Raw genomic sequence first — 16,791 nt, 5'->3', positions numbered from 1 at the left:
CCTCGTGTCAGTGAAACAGCTGTTGCAAAATGACAATGTCCAATGTTGACTTCTATAGGGATCTTAGAAAGCAGGGCTGACAGAGATCTTGAGCAGTCATCCTGTCCTCCTCTGCTCCTATTCCCAAACCAAACCAAATTACCAGGTACATTTCTGGTAGATGATTTTCTAATGACCTCTAAAAATCCCATGTGATGGAGGCTTCATAACTCTCCCCAGGCAAATGAATCTATTGCTTTACTATCCTTACAGTTCAAAATGATTTCTAATGTCTAAACTAACTCTCCCTTGCTGCCAAAAATCACAGTAATTTAATTTAGTAATGGATACGGTTGGTAAGTGTATACCTATTATTCTGCGATTACTCTTTGTCTGGCATGAACTTTGCTCTGAGGTGACATTAGGATCAGATAAGTGAACTGTGGGATGTTTCTTTTCACACAGATGAAATAAGGGAAAGACAGAGGCCGCTCCCCTTTCTGATAGTCCTTCCACTGTAGAAGAGCTGTCATTTTGAAGTTGTCTCTGAACTGCTGTAAACATTGCCACAACTAAAATTTTACAGCTGCAGTGAGTGGTGTTTGTTGTCAACAGTTTTCAGTGGAAAGAGCGGATCTCCTGCCTTGCTAAAATAAACTGTTCAAGAATCTAAGAAAAGTTGCTCATAAAACATCTTGTTTTGTGTATCTTTCCCTTTGAAGGCTGCAGTCTTTAGTGTCTTTTCGTTTCTTCTGGTGGAACAGTCTAGTTAATGGTGTCTGCACAGTGCAGTAGCTGACAGCACTGCACAGGGCTGTTTTTTACCCATGTCTTCTAATCTGTTCAGTGTCAGCTAACAAAGGCTGGTTCTGGAATAATCCAGCAGCTGCTAAATGGCTGCCAGAGCTTGTTGTTCCAACCCTGAAACTCAGAGGATTTCATCTGTGAACATGTCTCTGTTGATCATCTCTGTGGCAGACTGGCTACATCTCTACTAGGAAATGAGACAGGGCCGAGGTGCAGGTCTGAGCATTACGGAATTGGTAGCGTGGTTCCAGGCACAGCTCTGACCCACATGGACTCGCATAGATTAGCAGTTCTCGTGGTGCAAGGGTTAACCTGCAAGAGGGACTTTGGGCATTTTGGATGTGAACACTTTGTTTTGGAGGTGAAAAAGAGCGGAGACACAAGGATGCAAGCTGTGCTGTGGCAGTTCTCCACAGGACGTGAGAATTGTTCTTGGGCTGTTGTATGCACCATTACCGCTCTTCTTACGGGGCCAGCTTAGAACCTGACGCTCATAAGTAACCTCCTTGCTAAAGATGTGGTGCAGCAAGGAATACAACCTACTTGGTTGTGCTGGAGCAGTGGCAGGAGTGGTAACTTGCACCACTGCAAATGGCAGCAGTGTAGGTCCAGGCCAGAGGCAACTAGAAAGCAGTGCTGCGAGGAGGCAAGAGAAGAAATGAGCTTGAGGAGAAAGTGGTAGCAGTGAGATCATCACGGAAAAGGCTGGGAGTGATTGATCTAGGTGCCAGTCTGTTTAAACAACATTGCTCTTTTAACTACAGAAAAACTTTTGTGTCTTGGTTGTTGGCGAACTTAGGGTTATGTGAGATCCTCTGAGTCTTATTCTTCTAAAGAATCCACCCATTAAATTAGTCAGCAGTGTATTTCTTTATAACCCACAAGCCAGTATTATCTTCATTAAAATGTCTGTCCTTTTGGGGCTCACTTTCCATCACTGCAGTCTTGCTGAGTCAACCACTCTGTGAGCAGATCCATTAACTTCTATAAAGGAGTTGTGTCAAAAATGGGAGGGCCTCACCCTTTCTTTAATGGCCTGGCAGATCCCTAGACCTCTAGTATTAGAGAGCAGCTTTGAGTTCTGGTCTGAGATGCAGGGGTTTAATTGCCTCTGCCGTGTCCTCAGGCTGCCTAGCATCATACCAGTTTCATGGAGCAGCAAAGGAAAACTGCAGAAGCAGCAGCTCACAGCCTGGAGCTGTACATAGGAGCATGGGACAGTGGGAATCCAGCTCACCAAACCCACACCTGTGCGGTGGTGGTACCGGTTTTGTCCCGATACAGAGCAAATGAACTGAGCACCAGAAGAGCCTGTTTCACTCCGCTGGCAATGGAGGGATCCATGGGAGGCTGGGCAATGCATCTCAGATCTGAATACTTGTGTTGTCTCTATGAATCTAGGACTCTAGGAAATCCCAAAAGCTAAAGAAGTGCTAAAGAAGCAGATACACATTTCTCTACCAAAGGACTTAAGAGGGTGTCACAAAATATTCATTCCACAGGTAAAGGCATATCAGAGGCAGAAGGAAAGAAAGTCTCCAGAGCACCGTCTGTGTGCTGACCAGAAGTTTAATTAGAAATGCACTGGGCCAGAGAAGGGTCTACATGTAGTCTCTTAGCAGGTATCCTGGTGCCTGTGTTTTCAGGCAGGTAAGAAGATAACTTCTGCAGTGAACCCCTAGTCCTCAGTCCAATCTTTTGTATGTTTTTAAGGCGCAGTTCTTTAGTTTATGGGTGACTGGCAAATTCCCAAGTGGTAGATGCCAGTGGATGGGCAGGAGCCTGGTTTAACCCTGCCCCAGCTGCAGCATAGTGCTGCATCAGGCAAGAAGCTGTAAATCTGTCATACCAGGCAATGGTTCTCCTCTTCCTACTTAAACTGCTCCAGCTTTCTGAGCAATCGATGTGTGGTGAAGGTGCACTCCAAGGAGGGTGTTCCTACAGCCTCTTCTCAGGCCTGTGTTTTTGCATTATCTACGTATTATTTGCTTTATAGCAATTATTCCAGTCTTTCATTATGCTGGATAAATGAGAGTTCACTGTAATTAAAAGGTGTTAGCTAACCTACCTAAATAGAATTGGCCTTACCTAGGCAGAGCTTTTGGGCCCAAGTATGTTGAAATGCATTCAAACCGTAGATTTCTGTCAGTGTATATAACCAACAGCACACACTGCTATTTGTTTCCATAAGCTAGTAAGGACAGACTGAAAGATTACGTGCCTGATGGGTTTTAGACCAAAGGAACTCTGGACCCTAAGTCAATCAATACAAGCCTACTGAATTTTTCCCGGTGCTGGGACAATTAATCCTTGTTGCAGTAATTCAAATCGCCTCCTTATCTTCTCTGGTAGCTTTTAGATCTGCAACTAGCAACTGAGGATTCATTCTCCTTGCCTGTGTTTAAGGCTTTAACTAAGACAGTTAAATACTATGTAAGCTAGTAACTAATAGGAAGTCTTGGGGTACCTGAATCTCCCATTGTAGGTGCTGTTTTCTTCCCAAGCCTAAAGTTGAACTCACATATGCAGTACTACTTAGCAAGCCTCTTTGTATTCCAGCGCAGAGGCTGTGTCTTTACAGGTAACTCACTTAGTTGGGTTTTCTAAAGTGTTTTGACTCCAGTTCTGCTCTCACTTCTGATATGTCAGAGTCCAAAATCATTTGGGTCAATGTTAGGTTTCTCAATGCATCAGTGCTCTTACTGCACTGACAGTACGAGCTGAAAGGAAGAGACTTTGTGAGGAGAGGCAATGTCTTCTATTACACCAATTTTTACATGGATTAATTTGGATTTCAGTTTTCTGACATGTGTTTTTCATGTCTTAACTACCAACCATTGACATTTGCTTCCTCATGCTAGATATTTTCTAACTGCATTGCAAGAACTAAATTAATATTGCTGCAATATTTGAATTGCCATTTACATTTCCTTTTAAAGATCCCACTGTCTCGCTGGCAGCATTTTCAGGTACCTGAAAACCTTTTAAATCTGATCTCTCGCTTCTGGTCTGTGTGTCCTTTTGCCTATCTGTAAAATGCGGGTAGTGAAATAATGCAGTGTATTGCTGAGCATTATTCATTTTCATAAAACTTGGTTCTGTCTTTGGCAAATCCTGGTGATAATATTTAGCAATCTCCTAACATGTTCAGTCTTTCAAAGGAAGGAATGGGTAATTTTGAGAGGGAGAAATGTGTCACTTGCGTTTCTTTTAGAAGGCCATGTGCACATGCCATACATGTGAATTTTATGGTACCTTGCTCAAATCAGGAATGAATTCATATTTTGCACATGGAACTGCTGCAGCTGGCTGAAAGGCTGGAAGAACAGAGGTCCAAGAATTGGTGTTTGATTCTTGGTTTTTGACAGATTTGTTATCCTTCAATGACTTGTATATAGACAGCAATATTTGAGAAGCATGGAATATGCCTCTTTTCAACTTATAAAGAGAGATACTTCCAAGAGTGCAGTTTTAACCAGATTTTTTTCTGTTCTTGTTTCTATTATCAGTCCTACCTCCTGTACTCGTTCCAAGACACAGCGAGTTTAACCCTCACCTCAGCCTCCTCGCCAAGTTTCGAAACACTTCTCTGCACAGCGAACCACTGATGCCGCACAATGCCACGTACCCTGACTCTTTCCAGCATCCTCAGTGCACCCCTTTTCCATCATCACCCAGCCACATGTTCTCCCAGTCGCCTAACAGCATCAGCTACCCCAACTCGCCAGGAAGCTCTTCTGGACCAGGAAGTCCCTATCAGATCACGGGTAAGAATGAGCTTTCAGACATCCTGACTGAGGCAGGTGAGGTTCTTGCCAAGACCTGGGATCAGGTGTCAATTCTGTGTGCTCTTGCCAGGCTGTCCCTACAGACTGAAACATTGGACAGGATGGATTTGCAATGTGATTTCTTGTGCCTATCTCTTAGTATTGTCTCCCAGTCCTTTTGCTGGATGCTCAAGGGGCTAAGAAGAAGTCATCCCACTCCTAGAAGTGCCTGCATGAGATTTTGTGATTGTTGTAAGGGGAAAGTTGAGGAGGTGAGCAGGTGTCCCAGGCCACCTCCTGCCTAAAGATGCCAGTTCAAGCTTCTGGTACAGTCCACAGTAAAAAACACTTGCAAGACCTAAGTTAGGCAATTCTAATAGGGACGTTAAGAGTAGGGACCTTTAGAAACTCCATCAAGAGAGACAGGATAAAATGGGGAAATTGGTATGCAACCCACTATATATTTTTTAATATATGGTGAACTCATTGTCCGTATAAAATTCAGGAAATTAAGGTGGTTAACAGTCTGGTGAAACCACCTGGCAAATTCCTGATTTGGGAATGTCTTTTGTGAGCTCCACGCTTCTGAGGTCGACAGGGTCATGTCACTGAGATTGTTTGTATTGTGAACCCCATACTTAGTACTGTTCTAAATATCTGAGAATTTAACCACAATTTTACTGTTAAATATACCGAGAGGATGCTGTGCAACACAACTGAGAGCTAGATTTAATATCAAAACATGATTCAGATTCACTTCTACACTTTGTAGTATCTCTCGAATAGTTTCAATGACCTCAACATTTTCACAAAGATGAATTCAGGTCAGAATCTTGAAGCTTAATGCTTTAATGTTTCAACTACAAAGCATTTAAATGTATGTCTTTAATGATATACCTATTTTGATTTTCAGTGCAAGAAAGTTGTTTATTTTTACAAGGTATTTATAGTATTTGAACTTCCTTTCAAGCTGGACGCTTTCAGCACAGTGCCATGTTCTTTCTTCCTTCGTCATTCATTGAATGGACCTTCATTCACTTCTCTAGATCTACACTTCAGATAAAATCAGATTTAGCAACATCAAAACATTTCAGCAAGTAGTAGGACTTGTTTGTCTTCTGATCTTTTTCTTTTGCTTCTGCATAACGTACTGGATTCAGTAGAGCTGGTCCTGACAAGTAAATTAGGCCTATTCCAACTATCTAAAGACTCTGACTCGTGCATTTAACTGAACTTGGGACTTTGCAGAGCTGCTTAAAAATGGAAATGGCTCAACTTGACATCTCATGTCTGTATTCTGCAATCAATGGAGAAAAACAGGCACTCCTAAAACAAGATTCATTGCATCTTAAGGTGTATGTCTAAAGTAGCTGAGATGCACTGTGTCTGCAGCTGTTTTTCTTTGGTGGGTATAAAGAGAGCTTATAGTGACTGTCTTAGGTGTAGACGTCAAAAATACCTGTATAAACAATTATATTCCTTTTTGTGACTTGTATTCTCTTCCACTCTTTCTTGATTTTGTTTTACTATTCCAGCTTGTTGCATTTTCTATGGGAGGGTTTTCTATGTGATGAAAATATCATATAATGTATGAAATTCCTAAATCTTGAACAATCTTAAGTAGAATAACATTCCTGTGCAGCACTTACTTGGAAGGTTCAGTAGCTGTCCTGTGATATAGTCCGTGTTTATCCACTCTGAATGGAGTTGCTTTGTTTTGAGGGCCAGTCAACAGACCCCAAATACGAGAGGAAATTTCAGCCTGAAATGAAGTTAAACCTTATTCTTCTTAAAGAGACTATTAGTGCTGTAAGCTTGTATGTGGCTATAATTTACTAGTAAGCCCACTGAGTTTCCATTCAAGTGAATAAAACTGCATGCATTTAGTACCAATGCAGTGAATATCAGCATTTTCTAACACGAAAATTAAGTCCCTTTTTTTTGGCTTTCTAAAGCCTCCTGTCTTGAGAATCCCCACTACAGAATTACTTTACGTTTTCTAGCTTACAGTACCATAAAACCAAATCTGGAGTCGGGCAGGTTGTGGGTTGATACTTCTTGTCCATGCTTTTTCTTCACATCCATTGCTCTTTGATGGGAGACCGAACAAAACAGAAGAGAGAGAGCCTTCACTTACAGGACAGAGGTAAAAAGGACAAATCCAGAGAGAGTTTTGCCAGGTCTGAATTTAGAGTGTAAAGGCTTTCCACAGGCTTTTTTATAGTCTGTGAAGAAAGAGATTTGTCCCAGAGGATCAATAAACTTAGCTTGTGCTTTTAAATAATTCTCTTCAAGTTTTCGATTTGTGAGAGAGGTCAGGAACTGAAGAATCAAACTGTGTTAGTTTCTTAGGGTAACAACTTATGTTAACAGAGAGCTTGACTGAACAGCAGTCCTAGGCCTGAGGCACTGTTTTGACTGTCCCTCTCTCCTTCACATGCAGCATGTCCAGCGTGACAGTCCTGCCTCCCTATCCTCCCTGGACATGTAACTGTCTTGATCTGAAGACTGAAAGAGGGCTGGGTTCAGATTTGTGTTCTGTTTACAGCCCTTCTCTATCTAAACAATGCTGAAGAAGTGTTCAGTATTCACCAGGAAACACCAGAGGGCATTTACCAACATATTGATTTAGGTGTCTTTTCTTTCTTTTTCTCCTTCCTTCCTTCCTTCCTTCCTTCCTTCCTTCCTTCCTTCCTTCCTTCCTTCCTTCCTTCCTTCCTTCCTTCCAGTGGAAACTCCACCCCCGCCTTACCATGCAAGAGAACCTCCAGGAATCCACAATGGGCGGTCAATGGATGCAATAGCTGAAAGTCAACTGGTGCTGTCTTTGCCCAACGGAAGTAAATCTGCTGATGGAGAAGCTGAAAGTAAATAACCGTTTGTATTATTCTTCAAAAAAACCAGTTAAACAATAAACCTGTTATTTGAACAAGAAGGTTTGGTGATCTGTAATTGTAGGTTTCTGAGGTTTTTGCAGTAAGGCTGTGTACTAGACCCATCCGTGAGCTAGCAGAACAGGTTGATTTAAGGACTCAGTGAATTATGTGCGAGGTTACAGTTTAGATCTTATTTGCATCCATGGACTATTACAGTTAGAAAGCTGTTAATGAAAACACTGTTATCTGCATTGTAAATATGAAGATATCAGATCAAAGATAGTAAGGCAATATAACACAAAGCACTATTGATATCAGAACTGATTTCTTTATCACGTTCACTTCTGGGTTTCAGGTACTTTATATTCTTCTGTTTGAGACCTGCCATCTTTCTATTAATGTTACTGGCTGGCTAGAAAGAAAAGGATATGTTCTAGTGAAGTACAAAGAGATTTTTACAGAAGGCCAAACTCCTTGTCTTCATAGAAGAATGGGAGAAGGCATGGGTGATTGGAAAAGGGTCTGGGATCTTCCTCACTTCCCTGAAAGCAACTTAATGACCTCTCCAGCATGGTCTCTGCTACCTCCCGACTAGTAGTGGCAGGTATTGCCTCCACCATTCAAAGCCCATTGCTGCAGAGCAGCAAGGGGAAATGGAGTTCCTCTGCTAGATTTTCCTTTGGCTTTCTGCTACTGCAAAGGAAAAATCACCATTGTTCTTTTAGTCCAGTAAACTGTAGTCCTAATAAAATGTCTTTTATGGCATGAGGACTAAACACTGTGCACATACATTCACATTAAAAAAAAATGTCAGCCTTCTGAAACAGTGAGGAACATGTATGTATGACGGAACTGGAGCAGCAAAGGAAAATGAGGGTGATAGTGCTAATTACAGATGGGTACACAGGATGGCGAGATAATAACTAGTTATCATGCAGCAATACTTTTAGATAAATTGTCAAGATACTTTAATCCCTTTACCATAATTTGCCTTTCCAGATCATTACTCTAATGAATATTAGTTTGAAGTTCATAGAAGTTACGCACAAAGGTGCTCTGGGGCCACATGGTCTCAAATGTCTGTGATTTTCCACTAATTCCTGTGGGGCATGAGGCTCAGAGATACTGTTACATTTTTTGAGTTTTTCTCTGTCTGTGAGTTAGAAAACTTGGACAGAGGTGGATCCAAAATAAATGACCTTGCTGACATTTCTGTTTGCAGTCCCACATGGAAGTGGAAAGCCCCAGAGCATGCAAAAAACTGGGGGGAGTGATTGATTATTTCTGAACTTCAGAGTTTGGTATTAGGCTGAAGGTTTGGCTCGGTTTTGACTTACTTTGAGCCCATCTGTCATCCCTAGCTGCTGCTGGTGTGTAGAACAGATGTATCCCTTACTATTTTCAGTGTAGAGATTGGGCCTCAGTTCAGCAAGGAATGTCACCATGTGCTTAATTTAATGCAGTAGAGTTATTACTTTTAAGAAGAAGAGGACTGCTCAGAGGCTTAGAGTTAGGCTGGAGTACCAGCCCTTTGCAAGTTTGGGGCTTCAGTCATAAAATTAAGAAGAAACAGAATCTGCTGTTGAGATAAAGCCTGACCTGCATGACTGCTTAGTGGGTGAGAGTGGGAGGGAGGAAAGGAGACAGAATGATTGTTTAAAAAATACTACTGAGAGCTGAACAGCTGTTTAATTTTATTTCCTACAGACTTTCGGCCTGTTTGCTATGAAGAACCCCAACACTGGTGCTCAGTTGCCTACTATGAACTCAACAACCGAGTAGGGGAGACTTTTCAGGCTTCTTCTCGAAGTATCCTGATAGATGGATTTACAGATCCCTCAAATAACAAAAACAGGTTCTGCCTAGGACTGCTTTCAAATGTGAACCGCAACTCCACTATAGAAAATACCAGGAGACACATAGGAAAAGGTAAGAGGAAATCCCTTCTCCTTGGGAATATTCAGAGCTTGAAGGCTCTGGGCATTTCATTAACAAACCTAGCTGATTTGTTAGATGTGCTTGATTTAAAACCAGAGCTCTGAGATTACTTCTGAAATAAAGAAAAGCAGCTGATTCTTTTCTGACTGGATAACAATCAGCAGAGTAGCTCCTTACAAAAGCTATTTACTTGGCTGGAGAAGAGAAAAATGTTGTTTATAGTTGTGTGTTCTAATTTAGCAGTATGTATTTTCATTTTATTTATTAGAGCTTCTGGCAACTGGGAACATTGCCGTTGAAATGCCACTAAAAGGATAATTGCTGGTGCCTCAGGGCTGGTTCTCCTACCAGCAAATAACAAAGAGAGATGGATGAAACACTTAGCAGTTAAGTTATTTAGCTGAAGAACTCTACCAGAGTTGCATTTGTAGCTTTTTCCCTCTTACCAGTCTGATTCCCTGCCTTGTCCACTTCTCCACAGTAAAACTAACTCTTGGATTCTCCCACCAGTTCTCCTTGTATGCTCCACTTGCATCGTATAAATACCCTGTGTACACAGGATCATATGCTGCTGGTGACAATTACAAGGACGTTGGACCTGGGCATGTATAGCTGCACACATTCCATCCCAGCTCACTAGGGCTGTGTAGGGCCTGATATTCTCCCAGAACTTACTGTTGTTTGTGGCAGCAAGTCAGTTAAGTCCTTTACCACCACTTCTCTGTACATACGAAGCTTTGCCTGTTCTGGTACATCCAGTCTAGACTCATTGTTTTGCCAGCCTGGCCTCTCACCATTAGCTGCCTGGGAATGGATTTCCCACTGGGCTAATTAACTCTAATTGTTCCACTCCTATTATCTTGTCAACCTCACCTCATTTCCAAGGCCTAAAGCAGTATTTTAATTGGCTCTTGATAGTCTAGTGTTGAATGACTGAATACAAGGAAGCTCTGAGACAAATGTGACATAGTTTTTACAAACATCAAAACTGAAGGCTAGTGCAGAAGATATTGTACTTAGCTTTTGCACTTTTCTCCGCAAGGGAAAGAACTTGTGTCACAGAGGCACTGTGTGAAGCCAGTGTGATGCTACAAGTGTCCATCACAATAGTTTGTTGTGAGAGGCGGAAATAAGTTTTACATCTAGTTCTAACTTACTCAGAAGATAAAGCAAAGCTGCTTTATTAGCATAAGCTGTCAGAATGGTGTAGATCAAAACTAAGCCTGACTCTAAAAGAATGACAAAAGATCCCAGTCAAAGCTATCATTTGAGGATGTTAACATCCTGTGACTTTCTGCTCAAAAAGAAGAGACACAACAGAAAGAAAATGAGGTAAATGCTAATGGTGTTCATCCATTCAAATCTGAAGATCTATCTTCATTGATTAAAAGTCTTTTAAAGTCTTACACTAGGAATCTGCCCAAGGGAAGGGAGCAGGTTGCCCAGAGCGGAACTTAGGGATCCTTAATTTTGCTTCTCTTTCCTGCTCATGCAAATCTTAAAAAAACATATTCAGGTGAAGTAGAAGTGGCACCAGTACAGACCTGCAGTAGAGTACAGAAGGCTCCAAAAGGCTGTAGTTCAAAGGCATGCTACACAGATGAAAGCTACTGGAATGGATACAATTGTCACATGTTAACGGGGAGAAAAAAGAGTGAGTAAACAAGATTAGCTCAGTAGGATAAGGATATGTGATTGAATTGTCATCTAGTGTATCAGCATGAAATGGTTTCCTGGAAATACCACATCAAAGCTTAAAACAATCCAGAACACAATGCAGCATCTACTAGGGATTGGACCTGTTTCAGCAGTTGGACTTCAAGGACAAAAAGGGGACTTCTGGTCAGAGTGTCAAAAAGATGTGCATGCTTGGAGGCTGCTGAATTTCCAGTTTCTGCAGAGAGCAGTGAAATCCTGATAAAACATATGGGCCGTTTATTTGGTCTTCTACAGATATGTACTCAGCTGCTTTGTGCTGTTGAGGGTGCTTGTCATTGGCAAATGAATACCAGAAGAATGGAAACACACACTGACGTTCTATTGCTGCTGTATTTATTGCTTTTAAAAAGTCTACAAGGAAAAAGCAACTGTAACCTTTGCTTTCAGAAGTGACTTTGGTGTTTGTTTGGGTTTTTTTATTATTGTAAGTACATATTTTAGGCAATGCCTTGGAAAGCATTAATTTTTTTCAGAAGTCAGGTTACTCAATATACTCTGAAAATCCAGCCTTCAAAATTTGCAGCTTAACAGCTAGAAATGTGGTCACCCTAAATCAGTTGCCACACCTGGAGATAAGAAATGTGGTGAATATTTATGTCTGTGTTCTTCTCTCCCTATCCTGTCTTCTCACTCTATTTATTTCAGAAAATTATGTGGACTTCATCAAGTTCAGGTAGAACCTTTGTGTTTTCAGTCCTTCCCTTTTATCCACCTTACACAAAAGGGAAAGGAAGAATAGGTCAAGTAAGAGCAGTACAATGTGCAGCACCCCGTAGTGTCTGGTGCAGTTGGACTGGAGCTGACAACTGGTCTAATGGAGCTGTCATCTCACCGATGTTCCCAGTGGAATACGAGCATGTACTCTGGGCCACACCCTCCTGTCATTCACATCTCATTTGCAAGTTTGTCGGTGCATAGAAGTAAAAGTCAAGTGATGACTTGAAGACAGACTTCGAGGTTCCTGTCTGAGTCACTCTGGAAGTCTATGGGAAAGCGTGTTTTTCCCAGATTCCTTTCCCACTAAACCAATTTTCCCTGAGCCTTTCTCACTTCTGTTTAGAGGCTGGTTTTGTCCTAAGGATGTGCTGCTGCCCCTTGCTGTCATGACCACAGACTGATGAACAGACTTGGAATATGTGAACAGCCTCTTTTGTATGAAAGGCAATGAAAGACAACAAGTAAAACTAATTACAACTGAATTATTAAAGCATAGTTATCACTAGCTTTGCAGGTAGTCCGCCGAGACTCTGTGAACATGTACATTTTGATGTAAAGGCTTGGATACCATACCTGGGAATAGAGAAGAGGATTTTATTTTCATTTAGTGGTGTTTTTTATAAGAACAAAGAACTGAGTTCTTCCAGCTCTTTTGGCCATGGGAAGTGTTCATCTCAGCTATTCTAGCCATGGGAAGGGTGAATGTCTAAGCATCTTCACAGGATGACTTGGCCTCCTTCAGAGTGTGGTTTCATGGTTATGTTTAAGCAGTCTGGGTCCCCATTGCCACCCTTCCACTAATGAAGATGTCACTGCAAGTAAATCTTTTTTTTTGTTCTGTTTGGTTTTATTAGCTGGTTCAGTTCCCCAATGTGGATGGCTGCCTAGTCGCCATTCATTGCTGCCAGCGTGAAAGCAGGTGTGGGAAGAAGCAGCAGGGGTAGGGAACGAGAGCACCTTTTCAGCACCTGCACAGACTTCTATCAGTTTAATCTGGCTGTGAGCCTACACTCTGTAGCAGATGGAGTGAATCATCTGCTCACAGTGCCTCTCACCATCAACTAGAGAAGGCATATACACAATTAGCTTACACAAGGTCTTTAACTTTATGCTTGCTGAATTGGGCTAAGATAAATTCTCCCACCAATTTAGGTATATTTTCATGCAAGCAGACATCCTGGGGGAACCGAAGTCTTTGAATGGATAGAAATGCTTCCATGTTCATTTCCCCAAGGCACAGTAAAAATCTGAGAGTTGATGTTGGTAAGTCACCAGGGCATTGAAAATTCCAGAAGGAAAACAGTCATGTTCTTGCTAAAAATCGCTTTGAACAGGATTTGGTGAGTAAGTCGCTTCATGTAAATGCAAATATATGGTTTTGATGTGGTAGATAAAGCAAAATATAGAAAAGCTGCTTTAAATTCACACCATGCTGTGTTTGAAATGCATGAAATAGGACCCTGTGGGCTTGTATGCCCAAAACCAGTGAAAAAGTTAAAAGAATGACGTGTTTAAAGTGTGTTGTGAACAACAGAGAAATAATACATGGGCTTTTTTCCTTTTTCAAGGTGTTCATCTTTACTATGTTGGTGGGGAAGTTTATGCTGAATGTGTCAGTGACAGCAGTATATTTGTGCAAAGCCGCAACTGTAACTATCAGCATGGTTTCCACCCAGCCACTGTCTGCAAGATCCCCAGTGGCTGCAGCCTGAAGATCTTCAACAACCAGCTCTTCGCCCAGCTGCTTGCCCAGTCAGTCAATCATGGTTTTGAAGTGGTGTATGAGCTGACCAAGATGTGTACTATAAGAATGAGCTTTGTTAAAGTAAGGATTCTTTGTTTTCTTTTGCAATTCTGGAAAGGCAAATCCTATCACTTTCTCGCTTTGGTGCAAAACAAGACCATATCAAATCCTTCCCAAGTGGTGATTTAAGACACTCAGCTTGTAAATAGCAATTCAAACTGCTTGTTTTCCAGTATTGCCTTAAACTTCTAGGTACTTAAAATCAGTAGCTTTTGTGGTCAACCAGATAGTTATTGGATTCCAAAGATTAGGTGTTTAAGAGTAGGTATTTAGTAGGCTTTTTTTTGTGGAAAACAAGCGCAGCTTGAATGGTCATGTTCCCCAACTGATTGCCTGAAATGCTTAGTTTACAGGGGCTTAGTGACATTTAAATTTTGTAGCATGTCTTAGGCAGTTATGATCTGTCCTATCCTTACTGGTTTGCAGTAGAGCTTGGCAGAGCCATAGGTATGAGAAGAATGTCCTTATGACTCTAGACTAATTTATGGTCTCACCATTTCTGTAGACTTGTATGTCTGATCTCAGTCAAGAAACACTGGGTCCTGCTTCAGCCCCCACTGACCTTGCTGGGAATTGTTGTTTGCCACCTATCTGATCCTTGGCAAGAGATTATCTTAATTTCTGATGACATTCACTCTGGCTAGCCACACGACCAGGAGGGCTTCCTGCAAGCAGAAAGCAAAACCCAAAAGAATATCTGACCTTCCCCCTGACAGAAGGCCACCAAATCCATTACTGATTCCATGTCTTTTATATCTGAACTTTGCAGTCTGACTGCTCTTTGTGTGATGTAACAGTCTTTGTAGGAGCTTCTTAAGTCTTCTGCATGGCCTTCTCACGAGAATGAGATCTCTAGATTCCTTTTAACACTTAGGATTTACCCAGGTGCCTATTGTAGCATCTAAACCCCAGAGAATGCTGAGTATTTCAAGACTATTTACAGATATGCTAGACTGACTACCAGTAGTGCTGCTGGGGAGAGCGGGCATCAATGTTCAGCCTGCAAACTAGAGAAGTTGCTCCGTTAGAAGCAATTTGGTCCTGCTAGCTACCATAAGAAGTAGCTTGAAAATGTTGCTTTGTCTTGCAAATTTTGTTCTATATGAATGATTAAATCAAGCTGATTGAATTCATATTTAAGACTCTACAAAACTGCTTGAGGCTCTAGCCCATTTCCCTTGTGTTCTGCAAAGCAGATGAGTTGAATCCCACACAGCTTTCTGGTCTGACTCTTTCCAGCCATCCTTGGGGACCCATCTCCTTAACTCTGAGAACACTAAGAGTGCCTTGTAACTTTTCCCAAGAGTCCAAGCCAAAATCTTCCTGCCCATGACCACGCTGTTGCTTTGTTCTTGGGAAGGAACTGACATCTTGTTCACATGCAGGCAGTGAAAGAAAGCAAAAAACACAACAAACATCATTTTCTTTAATAAAAGACATGAATGGGCATGTTGTTTGTAAAGGCGGTGTAGCTAGTTATGCAATACTTTCATTATCTCAGCCACTCGGAGGCAGTCTGTTTGATGTGTTATCTGCCTCCATGCCCAGCTTAGCAGTAGAAATGGTAGGGCTGATGCACTAAATAATGTTGCTGCCATATTATCACCTTGCTTTGTTGATACAACAGCAGCCACTACAGTGCCTCACGCATCAGAAGACCAGTGCAAGGAGTTATTCTGAACCCTTTCTCATGACCTTTAGAAAATAACTGTGCAAATCTCATCCAGGTTCTTCCTTCCTGGCCTTTAAAAACTCCTTCCTGTACTCAGTCTTGACAAATTATTTCTCTCCCAAGGTATGAGCACTGGTGTGTTCAGTCTGAGGACAGGAATGACCCTAAGTGTTGCGTGTGCACAAAGAAGCCTGTTGTTTGGCAGAGCCACACACCAAGAGCACCCAGGTGTGGGGCAGTTGTGTGGCTTCTTCCAGATTTGTGACCAGGTGCTCTTGGTCACCTTCAGCCCACAGGTCAAGCAGAGCCAAAGGGCTGGAAACTCAGCCTACTACCCCACCAATGCCTGAGCTGCCAGCTAGGAGGCAGGGTGGGCAGCAACCAAAACATGAGAAAGTTGCTGGGACTGTATCATTTTCTTGAGGCAGGACATGGAACAGAGGGTGGTGAAGGTCCTGTCCCCTCTGGTATCCTTCACGTGCCCACAGAGCAGCTGAGAGGAGCTCAACCCTCAGGCAAATATGAGTATATCATCAGTTATGAGCAGCACTTCCATCCTCTGAGTGCTGCTCATAACTAAAGCAAGATGGCTGTTGTCCCCTATCCATAGGTGAGCCAACTGAAGCACAAAGTGGAGAAACTTGGGACTAAGGGAATGACCCAGCAGACTTAGCTGTACTTCCCAGCATGAGGCAGCTCAGCAGTCTGGGAGATGGCTGGAGCCTGGGCTGGAGAGAGCTGTTGACCACAGGAGGTGGAAGAGCTGACAAGAGCAGCAGGACCCCTTGGCTCAGCTCTGCTGTGCCAAAAGGCACATTTCTGGTTTCCCTGTGGTGGTATTGGTATCCCCTTCCCATAATCTGCACAAGACACCACCACTGCTTTGCAAGTTCTTCTCCTTGTGTTCACTTGTCAAGAGATCTCCACATCCAAGTTCATTCCAGCCCTAGCCATGAAGGAGGTTGTCTGCACCCCAAGAGTGATCTATGAGAGGCAAGGGATGCTGTCTTCTTGACATTTCCCCTGTGGAGAGTTCCAGCTGGCAGCCGGAGACAGCAGCGTGGGCACCTGGGCACAGCGAGCATTTGGGTATTGCTGGCAGAGGGGGGTGGACAGCCACCTGTGTGCACTGCCAGACTCCTCCTTATCAGGCAGATTGCGCTTGCAACCTGTGATTCCTGTTCCTCCAGATCAGATAGGGTGCACCAACTCCTCTGGCGCTTGCCCTTCTGGCCATGTATCTTCACTGCAGCTGTGTACTTAAGACACAAACTCAGGAGCCTGTCTGCACTGTTTTAAAGAGTGGTATTTTATACAAACATTTCCAGAACATAAATCTGAGGTGCCTGTGAATGCAGCCCCTTTCTATCTACCTTTCTGATAAATGCTCCACAGGGCAGAAAAATGCTGCCTGATTAAAAGTACTCTTTGGACTCGATGGGTCCATATCTTATTCTTCTGCTTTCTTCTCTCTTTTCTTCTTGAAGTAGAAATGGATTATATTCAGGCCAG

The 16,791-nt window shown here is 42.4% G+C and overlaps 1 protein-coding gene across 1 annotated transcript in view; it reads left to right on the top strand.

Annotated features, from left to right (window-relative positions):
- SMAD9 (SMAD family member 9) overlaps positions 1-16,791 on the top strand; it is a 39,956-nt gene that overhangs the window by 15,599 nt on the left and 7,566 nt on the right. The window contains exons 3-6 of the mRNA XM_054071235.1: positions 4,296-4,553; positions 7,283-7,420; positions 9,137-9,358; positions 13,372-13,628. Of these exons, the coding sequence (XP_053927210.1) occupies positions 4,296-4,553; positions 7,283-7,420; positions 9,137-9,358; positions 13,372-13,628 (875 nt within the window). The remainder of the gene's footprint in view (positions 1-4,295; positions 4,554-7,282; positions 7,421-9,136; positions 9,359-13,371; positions 13,629-16,791) is intronic.

This window comes from Cuculus canorus, chromosome 1 (assembly GCF_017976375.1).
Source record: "Cuculus canorus isolate bCucCan1 chromosome 1, bCucCan1.pri, whole genome shotgun sequence".
Lineage (NCBI taxonomy): Eukaryota > Metazoa > Chordata > Aves > Cuculiformes > Cuculidae > Cuculus > Cuculus canorus.
This window is presented reverse-complemented; position numbering and strand designations above follow the sequence as displayed.